At 42.9% G+C, this 16,517-nt stretch overlaps 2 protein-coding genes across 14 annotated transcripts in view; one reads left to right on the top strand and one right to left on the bottom strand.

Annotated features, from left to right (window-relative positions):
* Positions 1-202: 202 nt before the first annotated feature.
* fam166c.S (family with sequence similarity 166 member C. S homeolog) lies at positions 203-6,479 on the bottom strand. Of its 2 annotated transcripts, none has more exons than XM_018264538.2 (4): positions 6,251-6,479; positions 1,907-2,180; positions 1,413-1,523; positions 203-497 (listed from the first exon to the last, which is right to left on the bottom strand). In XM_018264538.2, the coding sequence occupies exons 1-4, from the start codon at positions 6,322-6,324 to the stop codon at positions 465-467; spliced, it is 492 nt and encodes a 163-aa protein (XP_018120027.1). In that variant the 5' UTR covers positions 6,325-6,479; the 3' UTR covers positions 203-464.
* A 3,113-nt stretch (positions 6,480-9,592) lies between these two features.
* otof.S (otoferlin S homeolog) overlaps positions 9,593-16,517 on the top strand; it is an 89,808-nt gene continuing 82,883 nt past the window's right edge. For 5 of the 12 annotated variants that reach the window (XR_005961677.1, XM_041565145.1, XM_041565149.1 and 2 more), the window contains exon 1: positions 9,595-9,813. Coding sequence is in view for 11 of the 12 variants with exons in the window: in XM_041565145.1 (XP_041421079.1) it covers positions 9,735-9,813 (79 nt within the window). In the remaining variant the exon portion in view is untranslated. Of the gene's footprint in view, positions 9,814-16,517 lie in introns of all 12 variants that reach the window. The other 7 variants (XM_041565146.1, XM_041565142.1, XM_041565140.1 and 4 more) reach the window with 3 other exon arrangements.

The following is a 16,517-nucleotide window of genomic DNA, read 5'->3' as shown; positions in this document are numbered from 1 at the left end:
ACCCAGAGCGATACGGATAATATACAGATATAGACCATACACTTGTCAGGGTGCACAATGCCAATAAGTGAGACCCAACTGCTGTGCTGAAAGGCCCACTCAGCTGTGTAGTCACTGAGCATTCTGGGAACAATCTAATACTGTAAGTGTTGTGTATCGGAGACACCAGAGCCAGCAGGGAAATAATGTGATAAAGAGACAGTTGAGCAGATTTGGTTTATTTTGGTTGGAGAGGAGACGTCTACAGGTTATTCTATATGGGCACTGGGGGGCCACAGTGATGTTCCTGGGGGCCACAGTGATGTTCCTGGGGGCCACGCTGTATTCACTGGCAGATCAGGATTTTGGGGGTGAATGCGCCTCAGATATGGACAGGGATGTGCCCCCGGGCTCTGCTCATACCAAATCCCCCTGATTTGTCTTCTACTCCCGGCACCAATCTCAGCCCCAATCTCAGGCTATGGCTACCGCTGGGAGATTCCTGGCACAGTCACAGGCTGGAAAAGATAAATAAATATAAATATACAGGGGAGGTGAGTCCAAATACTCACAGACAGGGTCATCAAATCCTTCTGGCTCCTCCCACTGCTTGAGTCACAGACTGCCTGCCTTCCCCAGTAAACGGTCATCAAATCATTCTGGCTCCTCCCACTGCTTGAGTCACAGACTCCCTGCCTTCCCCAGTAAGCTGTCATCAAATCATTCTGGCTCCTCCCACTGCTTGAGTCACAGACTCCCTGCCTTCCCCAGTAAGCTGTCATCAAATCATTCTGGCTCCTCCCACTGCTTGAGTCACAGACTCCCTGCCTTCCCCAGTAAGCTGTCATCAAATCATTCTGGCTCCTCCCACTGCTTGAGTCACAGACTCCCTGCTATTCCCCAGTAAGATGTCATCAAATCATTCTGGCTCCTCCCACTGCTTGAGTCACAGACTCCCTGCTATTCCCCAGTAAGCTGTCATCAAATCATTCTGGCTCCTCCCACTGCTTGAGTCACAGACTCCCTGCTATTCCCCAGTAAGCTGTCATCAAATCATTCTGGCTCCTCCCTCTGCTTGAGTCACAGACTCCCTGCCCTTTCCCAGTAAGCTGTCATCAAATCATTCTGGCTCCTCCCACTGCTTGAGTCACAGACTCCCTGCCATTCCCCAGTAAGCTGTCATCAGAGTGTTCTTGTCCCACCCATTGTTTGTGTGACACACTACCTGGCCCATGAGACATACCATGAGATTGCTCTAGCTCCACCCACTGGTTCAGGTACAGACTCCCTCCCCTGTAAGCTGTCACCAGTGTTCTGGCCCCTCCCACTGCTTGAGTCACAGACTCTCAGCCCCTCCGCCTTCTGTAAATTGTCATTGAATGTAGACAGAAAGTGTTAGTGGGGGGGCTGTGAGCAGGGGGTGCGATACTCACTTGTTGGGGCAGAGGGAAGGTCTGTGGGTTCTTCACCGGGACAATAAAGTGCGGAACCTGATGTGCGGTGCCCGATTTGTCTCTATAATGATCCCGGTGCTGCTCCGCTGCCTGTCAGGGGGAAATTAGGATTATTAGGATTAGGATTATACCCCCGGGGCCTCGGTCTGTTTGTTCCACAAAATCCAAACTGACAGAATTGTGAGATATTTATTTTTTTAAGGACATATGGAATATTCTGCTCCAATACCTGACGACCTTCCAGGAACATGAAATGGGAGGTTCCTGGTGTTGTTCCACCCAAATGTTGCTGAACTACAACTCCCAGCATTCCCAGTCAGTTACAGCTAAGCATGATGGGAGCTGTGCTGCGGTAACTACAGAGAGAGGGGTTATTGGGCTCTTAAAGCGACACAGCACCATAAGCCCTTTAATAAATCACCCAATGCCTCTGGGCCAATTAAAGTGACCATATCCATTAACCATTTACTCACCCTGTGAAACTGCTTCAGCTCATCGCTCCTCTTAAAGTCCACGTTATACCTTGACCAGCTGGGCGAGTGCAAGAAGCGGTCCCACCCCCGAGACCTGTGGCCAATCACCAGAGCCGGGTCATTGGAGTGGCTTGTGGGAAACTGGCCCCCCTGGCAGTACGGGCTGCGGCTGGAGTTCAGGACTGTAGAACGGAAATCCTGAAAGCACCGGGCGCTGGTGTTGCCATATGTATCCCCATAGGTGAAAGAAGCGCTGGGGATGTGACCCCGATACCTGTAACAAATGGGACCAACAAAACATGAGCTTCCCCTTTAACCCGAGTAGTTAAAGGGTTGGTTCAGCTTTCAGTTAATTTTTAGAATGTTATAGAAAGGCCATTTCTAAGCAGCTTTTCAATTGGTCTTCATATAGTTATTTGCTTTTTTCTTCTGCTGCTTTTCAGCTTTCAAATGGGGGTCACTGACCCCATCTAAAAACAAATGATCTTTAAGGCTACACATTTATTGTTATTGCTACTTTTTTTTATTCCTCCTCTCCTATTCATATTCCAGTCTCTTATTCAAATCAGTGTATGGTTGCTATGGGAATTTGGACCTTAGCAACCAGACTGCTGAAATTGCAAACTGGAGAGCTGCTGAATAAAAAGCTAAATAAGTCAAAAACCACAAATAATAAAATATTAAAACCAACTGCAAATCGTCTCAGAATAATGAGTGCACCTGCTGGCAATGCATTCAGCCTAGTGCTATAGTCTGTATTGACTGTACTTGGCCATGCACAGCAGTGCAGCTGCTTTCATTTCACAATTCACTGGGTTTCAATTGTGAGAGAAGAACCAATTTAATCGCATTGTCCCTCCCTGTCCCCCTGTCTATCAGTCTACGAGGGGCTCAGCTCTCCATCGACTGGGGCAGGAACGAGGGGCAAAGCCAATATCGAGACGTATTTCATGTTCCTCCCGTTGGTGATCGAGGGCAGAGCAGTGACGGTGCCAATTAAACACAAAAGGCTCAGCCTGTAACATTATCTGCTCCAGCTCAGCCGCCTATTATATAACAACCGCCCTGAATAATTCAGTTTTCTCCCCCAGCTCCACATGAAATATCCTCAATAGGAATGTCAGCTCTTTGGCTCAGGGATGCCACAGAGACTGAGGCTGCTACTGTTTGTTATTGGCTTCTGGGGGCTGCTGGGAAATGTAGTTTCTCTGTAGAACCAGATACAAAGACAATTCACATCCTTCCTGATGAGTTATTCAGAGGCAAATGCTGCAGACTACACCGACGTTTATTCTGCCACATTGACATGAACTGCTAATGAGTCGTGCAGTGTATTTGGGGGTGTCAGGGGAGACATAGGGGGATTAATTAATGTTAATTAATACAACTTGCTCTGTCGGCTGATGTGCAAGCATTCATTCAAGGGATACAGTTCACTTAGTCACTTTATTGAGTGATACAATAAGAGCTGGATACACAGTACCACTATATAAATACAGACAGCAGCTGAGTCTCGTATCGAATATAGAATAGAATATATATATATATAGACTGGATACACAGTACCACTATATAAATACAGACAGCAACAGAGTCTCATATAGAATATATAATAGAATATATATATATAGACTGGATACACAGTACCACTATATAAATACAGACAGCAGCAGAGTGTTGTATAGAATATATAATAGAATATATATATATATAGACTGGATACACAGTACCACTATATAAATACAGACAGCAGCAGAGTGTTGTATATAATATATAATAGAATATATATATATATAGACTGGATACACAGTACCACTATATAAATACAGACAGCAACAGAGTCTCATATAGAATATATAATAGAATATATATATATAGACTGGATACACAGTACCACTATATAAATACAGACAGCAACAGAGTCTCATATAGAATATATAATAGAATATATATATATATAGACTGGATACACAGTACCACTATATAAATACAGACAGCAGCAGAGTGTTGTATAGAATATATAATAGAATATATATATATAGACTGGATACACAGTACCACTATATAAATACAGAAAGCAGCAGAGTGTTGTATAGAATATATAATAGAATATATATATATATAGACTGGATACACAGTACCACTATATAAATACAGACAGCAGCAGAGTCTCATATAGAATATTTAATAGAATATATATATAGACTGGATACACAGTACCACTATATAAATACACCAGCAGCAGAATGTTGTATATAATATAGAATAGAATATATATATATATATAGAATAAACAATAAGAGCTGGATACACAGTACCACTATATAGATACAGACAGCAGCAGAGTGTCGTGTAGAATATTTAATAGAATATATATATATATATAGACTGGATACACAGTACCACTATATAAATACAGACAGCAGCAGTGTGTTGTATAGAATATAGAATAGAATATATAATAGAATATATATATATATATATATATATATATATATATATATATATATATATAAATGGTTGAACACTAGGTGGGGCTGTAGGAGAATTGGAGTGAAGGAAACAAGGACTCAATACTAATAACAATAGGATAGAGACTATAGGATCTTTTATCTGGAATGTTTGGCACCTAAAGTTTCTTTGGATAAGGGATCTTTCCATAATATGGATCACCGTGCCTTAATTTTTCTGAAAATCACGGAATTAATCCATCTTGCCCTGAGCCTCCTCTGGTGCAGCTATTGATTGGCCGGGGCTTCTGGGAGCAGGTGCATTTGTGTTCGAGCCCCGGGCAGGAACAATGAATATTATTATTATTGCGGGGGGATCATTAGGCTCCTGCACTTGCTCTTTCCTTCTGTTCTCCATCTGCCCCAGGCATAATAGCAACAACATCAGAGCCTTATTAATGTGTCTGCTCATGAATGGGACTCTCTGGGGGCCCTTTTACCTGTTCCCCAGGGGCCACATATAAATGTAGGTCACAGGAGCCAAGACTTTATTTATTGCTTGGAATGTGGGGGTGGAATAATGTCACATGGTTCATTCCTATAGGGGGCGCTGTTTCACTGAGTCACAATCAGTGCGACAGTCGTTATATTAAATGTCAGTTTAACCAATTACAACCGATTCAGCAGCGGAGGGAGGAGTTTGTACCTTAGCACCACTTGTCTGATTCAGGCCTAAATGTAATGTCAGCTCTTAGGGCACAACTTGCCATACACACAGGAGATAATAATGTTCAGCCATGGGATCTGTTATCTGGAAACCCGTTATCCAGAAAGCTCTGAATTATGGAAATCTCATCTGCCATAGACTCCATTATAATCAAATAATTTATGTTTATTAAAAACAATTTCCTTTTTCTGTGTAATAATAAAACAGTCGCTTGTACTTGATCCCAACTAAGATATAATTAATCCTTATTGGAGGCAAAACCAGCCTATTGGCTTTATTTCATGTTTATATGATTTTCTAGTAGGCTTAAAGGGGTTGTTATTATTTCAATCAAATTTTAGTATGATGGAGAACATGATTTTCTGAGACAATTTGGAATTGGTTTTCATTTTTTATTATTTGTGGTTTTTGAGTTATTTAGCTTTTTATTCAGCAGCTCTCCAGTCTAATTGCTACGATGCACATTCCCCTAGCAACCATACATTGATATGAATAAGAGACTGGAATGTAAATAGGAGAGGCCTGAATAGAAAGATGAGGAATAAAAAGTAGCAATAATAATACATTTGTAGCCTTACAGAGCATTTGTTTTTTAGTTGGGGTCAGTGACCCCCGTTTAAAAGCTGGAAAGAGCCAGAAGAAGGCAAATAATAAAAAAACTATAAAACATAAATAATACAGACCAACTGAAAAGTTGCTAAAAATTGGCCATTCTATAACATACTAAAAGTTTTAAGGTGAACCACCTCCTTAAGGCAAGAATAAATTATTTAAAGATCTGTTATACGGAACACCCCAGGTCCCAAGCATTCTGGATAACAGGTCCCACACCTGTACAACCAGGTCTTATGGGGTCCTAGTGAATCAATGTCCAAGATCTGACTGGGAATGCTGGGATTTGTAGTGTAACAACGGCTGCCATTGCTGATATTCTCTAATCAATGACACCGAGTTCTTATCGAGATTCTTAGGGCACAGATACAGCACTGAATTAAGGCACGGGATACTGAATAGTTACATAATGGCAGATTGCAAGCTCAGTGGGTTAGAGACTTATTCTTGGAGGCCTTATCTGAGAGGAAGGGAAGTCATATCTGTCCCAAGGATTCCAGTACCAGTAACTAAAGGGTTAACCCTGAGCCCACATGTTCCCCCTGTGACACTTACCCAGGCATGAGGGCAGGTGGGATGTAGGTGACATTATTGTGAGTGATCAGGGAGCCGGCACTTCTACTGGCCATCTGTCCCTCCTGTTATGTGATCCTCCCCGAAATCCAAGAGCCACTGTAGCCTCCCGGGAACTTCTGTGTCTGACTCACGGCCGCCAGCCTGTGTCCTGGGAGAGTCACAACAAAACAACCAGTAGCCCAGCAACAGTGTTCCCTCTACTGCTCCTCCAACTGACTCATCCTCCTGCACCCACAGTCCCTCACCTGCAGCCTTGTGCCTTTATATGGTCACAGAACAACCCCTCAGTGACTTCTAATATCCTTATCATTTACAGTAGGGGGTACATTACCCCTTATAATACATGAGTGATACTCAGAGTTCCCTGTATAACTCAGCCTGCAGCCTTGTGCCTTTATATGGTCACAGAACAACCCCTCAGTGACTTCTAATATCCTTATCATTTACAGTAGGGGGTACATTACCCCTTATAATACATGAGTGATACTCAGAGTTCCCTGTATAACTCAGCCTGCAGCCTTGTGCCTTTATATGGTCACAGAACAACCCCTCAGTGACTTCTAATATCCTTATCATTTACAGTAGGGGGTACATTATCCCTTATAATACATGAGTGATACTCAGAGTTCCCTGTATAACTCAGCCTGCAGCCTTGTGCCTTTATATGGTCACAGAACAACCCCTCAGTGACTTCTAATATCCTTATCATTTACAGTAGGGGGTACATTATCCCTTATAATACATGAGTGATACTCAGAGTTCCCTGTATAACTCAGCCTGCAGCCTTGTGCCTTTATATGGTCACAGAACAACCCCTCAGTGACTTCTAATATCCTTATCATTTACAGTAGGGGGTACATTATCCCTTATAATACACGAGTGATACTCAGAGTTCCCTATATAACTCAGCCTGCAGCCTTGTGCCTTTATATGGTCACAGAACAACCCCTCAGTGACTTCTAATATCCTTATCATTTACAGTAGGGGGTACATTATCCCTTATAATACATGAGTGATACTCAGAGTTCCCTGTATAACTCAGCCTGCAGCCTTGTGCCTTTATATGGTCACAGAACAACCCCTCAGTGACTTCTAATATCCTTATCATTTACAGTAGGGGGTACATTATCCCTTATAATACATGAGTGATACTCAGAGTTCCCTGTATAACTCAGCCTGCAGCCTTGTGTCTTTATATGGTCACAGAACAACCCCTCAGTGACTTCTAATATCCTTATCATTTACAGTAGGGGTACATTATCCCTTATAATACATGAGTGATACTCAGAGTTCCCTGTATAACTCAGCCTGCAGCCTTGTGCCTTTATATGGTCACAGAACAACCCCTCAGTGACTTCTAATATCCTTATCATTTACAGTAGGGGGTACATTATCCCTTATAATACATGAGTGATACTCAGAGTTCCCTGTATAACTCAGCCTGCAGCCTTGTGCCTTTATATGGTCACAGAACAACCCCTCAGTGACTTCTAATATCCTTATCATTTACAGTAGGGGGTACATTATCCCTTATAATACATGAGTGATACTCAGAGTTCCCTGTATAACTCAGCCTGCAGTCTTGAACAGAAATTTTTGGATCAGAAGATGGAATATTTCATCTTTTTCCCGACCCACCAGCACCAGTTCTACTTATAACCCGATTAGTACGGGAAGTGGGTGCCAGAGAGCTGAGCACTCAGATGGGACAGACATACGGCCGCCGACTTATTTGTAATGTAACAAAGTAGCACTGAGCCCCCATATAAACACACTGAGCCCCCACATAAACACACACTGAGTGGCGGGGAGAGGTGCACACCCCCAGCTCAAGAACAAGACACCCCCCCAAACTGATCAACTACTGGTCTCTATTTATTTCAGTTGTAACAGTTGCTATGGGACAGACGTTAGTAACAATGTGTTGGAGAGCAGTTATTATTTCTTTATACTGTTTGTGAAGGTGAAATATTACTAATGTCTCATTGCAGACAAGGACTGGCACAAAAATTAATATTTGTTAAAAAAATTCTCTTTTTTTCCCTTCTTGGAGAATTCAGCTCATAATTCTTTGTTTTATTTCCATCTCATTTGTAACGTGACCTTTTCCTTCAGTCTCATTTCATTGGTTCAGAGTCGCTGCGACTCCGGGATTGGCCATTTCCTAGAGGGAGGCTGAAGAGTTAAATAAAACCAATAACATCTCCTTGGCTCAGTGCTGCCACCTATTGGCTCAAGGACACAGGCAGAGTTTATATAAGGGGTTAATGGAATGGAGTGAGTGGAAGGTTCCATTTGATGAACACAGGGGGCGCTGTTGCTGACATGACTAGGGGACATTATACTATATAGTGCTGTATAGGTGTATACTGACTGGAACATTCCCACTCATATCTCTGTGATGTGGGTATTGACTCCTTCATTGATTGGGCAGGAAGTTTTAGGGGCCAGTACAGCAGGGTGGCCAGTGATTGGTGATCAGGAATGGGATTGGGCCCCTATAGGGCCACCTTTAGCCCCTTCCCAAGAGCCTCAATAACCTCTTGCCTTGCTAGATAATAATGGGATTATATATTAAAGTCCGAATGCTAAAAACTCGAAAATGTTGAGGTTTTTTTTACTCTAAAATCCAAATTTTCAGTTAAAAAAAAAACTGGAATTTTTCAGAATTTATTATGAAAAAGTCAGGATCCAACGTTCTGGCACCGAGGTTGTATGGGAGTCAATGGGAGAATTCCGGGAGATATCCCGGATCTGCGCTGGGTTTCGTGGGTTTTCCGGGAAAAAATGTGAAAAATGTGAGTTTTCACGGGCGGAATATCCGAAAAATTGGCATGATTCCAGTTTTTGATGATTTTGTTGAATTTTTTCAAGGCACAGGAAATTTTTGGGAAAAACGTATTGATAAATAAGGGGAAATAACCCGGACGGATTTGACTGGAATGGATTTCACAAAAGATATTTTTGGATTTTGATAAATAACCCCCCTGTGTTCCAGTGGCTGCCCCTTCCCCAGTGTCCCACTCTCCTGACCCCCTATATATATATACATACACACAATTGTACACTATATACACTCTCCCTGCACTGTGTGTAGCACAACTGTAACTCTCATGTTCGCTGGTCTCCTATGGGAAATGCAGAATCTCTGGGGATCAGCATTAACCCCTTCCCTGCTGCAGAGTGTTCCAACTCATGGGCAGAGCTAAAGTCATAGTGTCGGGGGGGGGGGCTATTTGTTGTGATCCCTGTGCAATTGGGGTGATGGAGGGGCTGAGAGGAGGGAGCTGGGGGCTGATATTTGCTGCAATAGGAGGGAGAGGGGAAGGGGCAGAGAGTGGAGCTCAATGAGTGACAGAGGGGGGAGGAGATTAACACAGAGCGGCCCCCTCCTCAATAGCAGAGACTAGAGCAGCTCATCAGTCTCACCCCGAGGATTCGATTGTGAGCTCAGCGCCCCAGCATGGCCCTCATTGTGCATCTCAGGACTGTCACTGATCTGCGGGGGAGAGGGGACAGAATCGCCAAAGTCACGTTCAGAGGTACATTTATTGTATGGGGGGGCTGAGTGGGAAAACTTGTGTGCAGCTTTGGTGCAGGGAGTTGCTAGGTTATCAGCAGTGAGAGGGTTAAATAAAGTCATTGGGTGTAGCAGTGTATGAGACTTGTAGTTCTTCCATGTGTAACACACGGGGGGATTTGGGCTCTTTAACTCTCTCTCATCCCAACTGCCTGCTGCTACTGTCAGTCTATTAAACACCAGGGCACGAGGGGCACAATGGAGTTTCCCACAACAAAGTCACAGTTGTAGCCGCTGCTGAGTCTCGGGGGCACAGGTCGGAATGTGGTGGCCACTGATGCCCCTACAGGATTATAACATGCGCTGATAGGGAATGTGAGGCTCTCACTGCAGTGATACGACTGTAACTCCCCATCCAAGTAACAGTCTTACTGTATATTACTGTATATTACTGTATATAAGTGCTCATTCCTATATATTAGTGAGTCACTGTATATTACTGTACAATACAGCTTATTCCTATGTATTAGAATATTACTGTATATTACTGCTTATTCCTGTATATTAGTGTAAAATACTGTATATTAGTGTATAATACTGTATATTAGTGTACAATACTGTATATTAATGTATAGTACTGTATATTAGTGTAAAATACTGTATATTAGTGTATAATACTGTATATTAGTGTATAATACTGTATAGTACTGTATATTAGTGTATAATACTGTATATTAGTGTATAATACTTTACATTACCTCCTGATGGCTAATTACAATGAGGCTACAAGCTGATCAATCACAATAGGGAGAAGATGCTGTGAGTCACAGGTGATGTTGGACTTTATGCTGCTGTTACTATTGGATCTGATCAGGATACAGTGTCATTAGCTGAGCTGCTATTGGCTCCTGAGTAAATAGGGAACATGTTCTGTGCATCAAGGTAGAGGTATGGGATCTTTTATCCGGAAACCTGTAATCCAGAAAGTTCCAAATTACGGGAAGACCATCTCCCATAAACTTGATCCCAACTAAGAGATAATTAATCCTTATTGGAAGCAAAACCAGCCTATTGAGTTTATTTAATGTTTATATGATTTTCTAGTAGACTTAAGGTATGAAGATCCAAATTACAGAAAGATCTCTTATCCGGAAACCCCCAGGTCCCGAACATTTTCGAATGCAGGTCCCATACCTGTACTCGGAACCCTTCAGTGACTTCTAATATCCTTATCATTTACAGTAGGGGGTACATTATCCCTTATAATACATGAGTGATACTCAGAGTTCCCTGTATAACTCAGCCTGCAGCCTTGTGTCTTTATATGGTCACAGAACAACCCCTCAGTGACTTCTAATATCCTTATCATTTACAGTAGGGGGTACAGAGGATGCATGATGGTAGAGAGAGGGCAGTGAATATGATGGTATATAAGGGAAGTGAGTGAGTTGGCAGTGAGACAGGACTGTCAGTTTCACACTATTCCGTTGGATTCACATGTCGTGGGCATTGCAGGATAAGGTTAATGATACGCACGAGAGACTGGTACTGAGTATCACTTACAGGAGCTGCAGCCAGTCAGGATCTCCCCATCCAGCCGTGTAACCTAATGGATCGGCCGGTTAATGAGGGAAGATTAGTAGTAGTTAGTTAGTAGTTGTTAGTTAGTGGTAGTTAGTTAGTAGTAGTTAGTGGTTAGTTGAGGCAGAGACATGGGGGATGGGCACAATGAGGGGAGACAGTCAGAGCTGCCAATAGTGGTGAGGGGACTGGGCCCCAATTTATTATATAAACTACAACTCACAATGGGCTGACTCTCTATATATTACATTACTGTGGGTGTGGATATGATACAGGGGCTGGATATGGATATGATTGGGGGTTACGGGTTAACATGGGATTGGGGGTTACTGGTGTGGACAGGATTGGGGGTTAAATTGTTACAGTGACAGAGGGGGGAAAAGGAATCCCATAAACGAGATGTGTGTGTTGTAGTTGGGCAGGAGAGTGGAATTATGGGGGATTCTCTCGGCTCATAATTAATGACATTCCCAGGGAAGATGTGAGCGCCGCAGCCTGTAACGATCAAAGTAACAGAAAGAAGCAAAACGTCTCACTCAGAAGTGAATTAAGGAACTAAATCTCCTTTATTGGCCAGTGTTCCTCTAGCCCTGGCAATTCATCAGGGAGCCCAGTACTGACAGAGGGGCAGGAGAGCAGCGGATACCCCTATAGGGCCACTGTGTGGGGCCCCTGAGCATTACTCTCATGACAGCGGGCCCTATTGGTTCTCCTATACTATAACTATGGCTGTTGGCTGATGTGTATAGAATGAAGGTGACTTTATATCAGGGCAGCTATTAAACTACAACTCCCACTGTCCCTTGACACTAAAATCTGGGGGCTGAATTATAAATGTGGGGCCCCTGTAGGTTATTTTACCCCAGGTCCCTCCATTATTAGGGGCAGCGAGGATTCTCACCCCCAGTACGGGGGCAGGGGCAATTCCCCAGGCCAATCAGGGGGGTTATGGGGTTTGTTAGTTATTAATGGGCTAAGGTTAATTTTCTAGGACAGCTAATGATGTCCCTGCACTAATCATGGGAGGAACTGGATCAGACTAAAGGCAACATTTGCCAATCTTCATAATATCTCATTCTGTGCCCAACTGGGTCAGACCAATAGGCATCATTTGCCCAGTGGCAAGAAAATATCTCCCCTCTTCTGCCCACTGGTGGAATAGTCCTACTGTCTGCAATGGGCCCCTAAATATTGTCCTGGGGCCACTGGTGCAAGAGACACAACCAACAGGATCACACTCTGAACCTCAATATATGTCAGGGAGCCAATCAAGTGCTTGCCGGTGTCACTGTAACTAAACAAGGACTAGTTAACTGCTGGCTGGTTACTATGGATTACTGTACCAGGAAATATTTTACTAGTGTGGCTGATCCATATACCTGGCAGCATAGGTATACCCTGTACTAAGCACAATTCAGCAGGAACAGTCCCCTAAGTTTGCTCATAGTCTGTACAGAGAGATCCCATAAAACTATGGCAGTATAGGTATTCCCTGTACTAAGCACAATTCAGCAGGAACAGTCCCTAAGTTTGCTCATAGTCTGTACAGAGAGATCCCATAAAACTATGGCAGTATAGGTATTCCCTGTACTAAGCACAATTCAGCAGGAACAGTCCCTAAGTTTGCTCATAGTCTGTACAGAGAGATCCCATAAAACTATGGCAGTATAGGTATTCCCTGTACTAAGCACAATTCAGCAGGAACAGTCCCTAAGTTTGCTCATAGTCTGTACAGAGAGATCCCATAAAACTATGGCAGTATAGGTATTCCCTGTACTAAGCACAATTCAGCAGGAACAGTCCCTAAGTTTGCTCATAGTCTGTACAGAGAGATCCCATAAAACTATGGCAGCATAGGTATTCCTCTGTACTAAGCACAATTCAGCAGGAACAGTCCCTAAGTTTGCTCATAGTCTGTACAGAGAGATCCCATAAAACTATGGCAGTATAGGTATTCCCTGTACTAAGCACAATTCAGCAGGAACAGTCCCTAAGTTTGCTCATAGTCTGTACAGAGAGATCCCATAAAACTATGGCAGTATAGGTATTCCCTGTACTAAGCACAATTCAGCAGGAACAGTCCCCTAAATTTGCTCATAGTCTGTACAGAGAGATCCCATAAAACTATGGCAGTATAGGTATTCCCTGTACTAAGCACAATTCAGCAGGAACAGTCCCCTAAATTTGCTCATAGTCTGTACAGAGAGATCCCATAAAACTATGGCAGTATAGGTATTCCCTGTACTAAGCACAATTCAGCAGGAACAGTCCCCTAAATTTGCTCATAGTCTGTACAGAGAGATCCCATAAAACTATGGTACATAGGTATTCCCTGTACTAAGCATAATTCAGCAGGAACAGTCCCCTAAGTTTGCTCATAGTCTGTACAGAGAGATCCCATAAAACTATGGCAGTATAGATATTCCCTGTACTAAGCACAATTCAGCAGGAACAGTCCCCTAAATTTGCTCATAGTCTGTACAGAGAGATCCCATAAAACTATGGCAGCATAGGTATTCCCTGTACTAAGCACAATTCAGCAGGAACAGTCCCTAAGTTTGCTCATAGTCTGTACAGAGAGATCCCATAAAACTATGGCAACATAGGTATTCCCTGTACTAAGCACAATTCAGCAGGAACAGTCCCTAAGTTTGCTCATAGTCTGTACAGAGAGATCCCATAAAACTATGGCAGTATAGGTATTCCCTGTACTAAGCACAATTCAGCAGGAACAGTCCCCTAAATTTGCTCATAGTCTGTACAGAGAGATCCCATAAAACTATGGCAGCATAGGTATTCCCCTGTACTAAGCACAATTCAGCAGGAACAGTCCCTAAGTTTGCTCATAGTCTGTACAGAGAGATCCCATAAAACTATGGCAGTATAGGTATTCCCTGTACTAAGCACAATTCAGCAGGAACAGTCCCTAAGTTTGCTCATAGTCTGTACAGAGAGATCCCATAAAACTATGGCAGCATAGGTATTCCTCTGTACTAAGCACAATTCAGCAGGAACAGTCCCTAAGTTTGCTCATAGTCTGTACAGAGAGATCCCATAAAACTATGGCAGTATAGGTATTCCCTGTACTAAGCACAATTCAGCAGGAACAGTCCCTAAGTTTGCTCATAGTCTGTACAGAGAGATCCCATAAAACTATGGCAGTATAGGTATTCCCTGTACTAAGCACAATTCAGCAGGAACAGTCCCCTAAATTTGCTCATAGTCTGTACAGAGAGATCCCATAAAACTATGGCAGTATAGGTATTCCCTGTACTAAGCACAATTCAGCAGGAACAGTCCCCTAAATTTGCTCATAGTCTGTACAGAGAGATCCCATAAAACTATGGTACATAGGTATTCCCTGTACTAAGCATAATTCAGCAGGAACAGTCCCCTAAGTTTGCTCATAGTCTGTACAGAGAGATCCCATAAAACTATGGCAGTATAGATATTCCCTGTACTAAGCACAATTCAGCAGGAACAGTCCCCTAAATTTGCTCATAGTCTGTACAGAGAGATCCCATAAAACTATGGCAGCATAGGTATTCCCTGTACTAAGCACAATTCAGCAGGAACAGTCCCTAAGTTTGCTCATAGTCTGTACAGAGAGATCCCATAAAACTATGGCAACATAGGTATTCCCTGTACTAAGCACAATTCAGCAGGAACAGTCCCTAAGTTTGCTCATAGTCTGTACAGAGAGATCCCATAAAACTATGGCAGCATAGGTATTCCCTGTACTAAGCACAATTCAGCAGGAACAGTCCCCTAAGTTTGCTCATAGTCTGTACAGAGAGATCCCATAAAACTATGGCAGCATAGGTATTCCCTGTACTAAGCACAATTCAGCAGGAACAGTCCCTAAGTTTGCTCATAGTCTGTACAGAGAGATCCCATAAAACTATGGCAGCATAGGTATCCCCTGTACTAACCACAATTCAGCAGGAACAGTCCCTAAGTTTGCTCATAGTCTGTACAGAGAGATCCCATAAAACTATGGCAGCATAGGTATTCCCCTGTACTAAGCACAATTCAGCAGGAACAGTCCCTAAGTTTGCTCATAGTCTGTACAGAGAGATCCCATAAAACTATGGCAGTATAGGTATTCCCTGTACTAAGCACAATTCAGCAGGAACAGTCCCTAAGTTTGCTCATAGTCTGTACAGAGAGATCCCATAAAACTATGGCAGCATAGGTATTCCTCTGTACTAAGCACAATTCAGCAGGAACAGTCCCTAAGTTTGCTCATAGTCTGTACAGAGAGATCCCATAAAACTATGGCAGTATAGGTATTCCCTGTACTAAGCACAATTCAGCAGGAACAGTCCCTAAGTTTGCTCATAGTCTGTACAGAGAGATCCCATAAAACTATGGCAGTATAGGTATTCCCTGTACTAAGCACAATTCAGCAGGAACAGTCCCCTAAATTTGCTCATAGTCTGTACAGAGAGATCCCATAAAACTATGGCAGTATAGGTATTCCCTGTACTAAGCACAATTCAGCAGGAACAGTCCCCTAAATTTGCTCATAGTCTGTACAGAGAGATCCCATAAAACTATGGTACATAGGTATTCCCTGTACTAAGCATAATTCAGCAGGAACAGTCCCCTAAGTTTGCTCATAGTCTGTACAGAGAGATCCCATAAAACTATGGCAGTATAGATATTCCCTGTACTAAGCACAATTCAGCAGGAACAGTCCCCTAAATTTGCTCATAGTCTGTACAGAGAGATCCCATAAAACTATGGCAGCATAGGTATTCCCTGTACTAAGCACAATTCAGCAGGAACAGTCCCTAAGTTTGCTCATAGTCTGTACAGAGAGATCCCATAAAACTATGGCAACATAGGTATTCCCTGTACTAAGCACAATTCAGCAGGAACAGTCCCTAAGTTTGCTCATAGTCTGTACAGAGAGATCCCATAAAACTATGGCAGCATAGGTATTCCCTGTACTAAGCACAATTCAGCAGGAACAGTCCCCTAAGTTTGCTCATAGTCTGTACAGAGAGATCCCATAAAACTATGGCAGCATAGGTATTCCCTGTACTAAGCACAATTCAGCAGGAACAGTCCCTAAGTTTGCTCATAGTCTGTACAGAGAGATCCCATAAAACTATGGCAGCATAGGTATCCCCTGTACTA

The sequence above is a fragment of the Xenopus laevis genome, chromosome 5S (genome assembly GCF_017654675.1).
Source record: "Xenopus laevis strain J_2021 chromosome 5S, Xenopus_laevis_v10.1, whole genome shotgun sequence".
In the NCBI taxonomy this organism is placed as follows: Eukaryota; Metazoa; Chordata; class Amphibia; order Anura; family Pipidae; genus Xenopus; species Xenopus laevis.
The sequence above is the reverse complement of the archived record's forward strand: the minus strand, read 5'-3'. Positions and strand labels throughout refer to the sequence as shown.

Excerpts from the sequence above, each read along its gene's own strand:
- fam166c.S (XM_018264538.2), bottom strand. The coding sequence starts at position 6,324 with ATGGCCAGTAGAAGTGCCGGCTCCCTGATCACTCACAATAATGTCACC. Across the intron at positions 2,181-6,250 it reads CCACCTGCCCTCATGCCTGG|GTATCGGGGTCACATCCCCA; the intron begins GTAAGTGTCACA and ends CATTTGTTACAG. Across the intron at positions 498-1,412 it reads CCTTCCCTCTGCCCCAACAA|CCTGTGACTGTGCCAGGAAT; the intron begins GTGAGTATCGCA and ends TATCTTTTCCAG.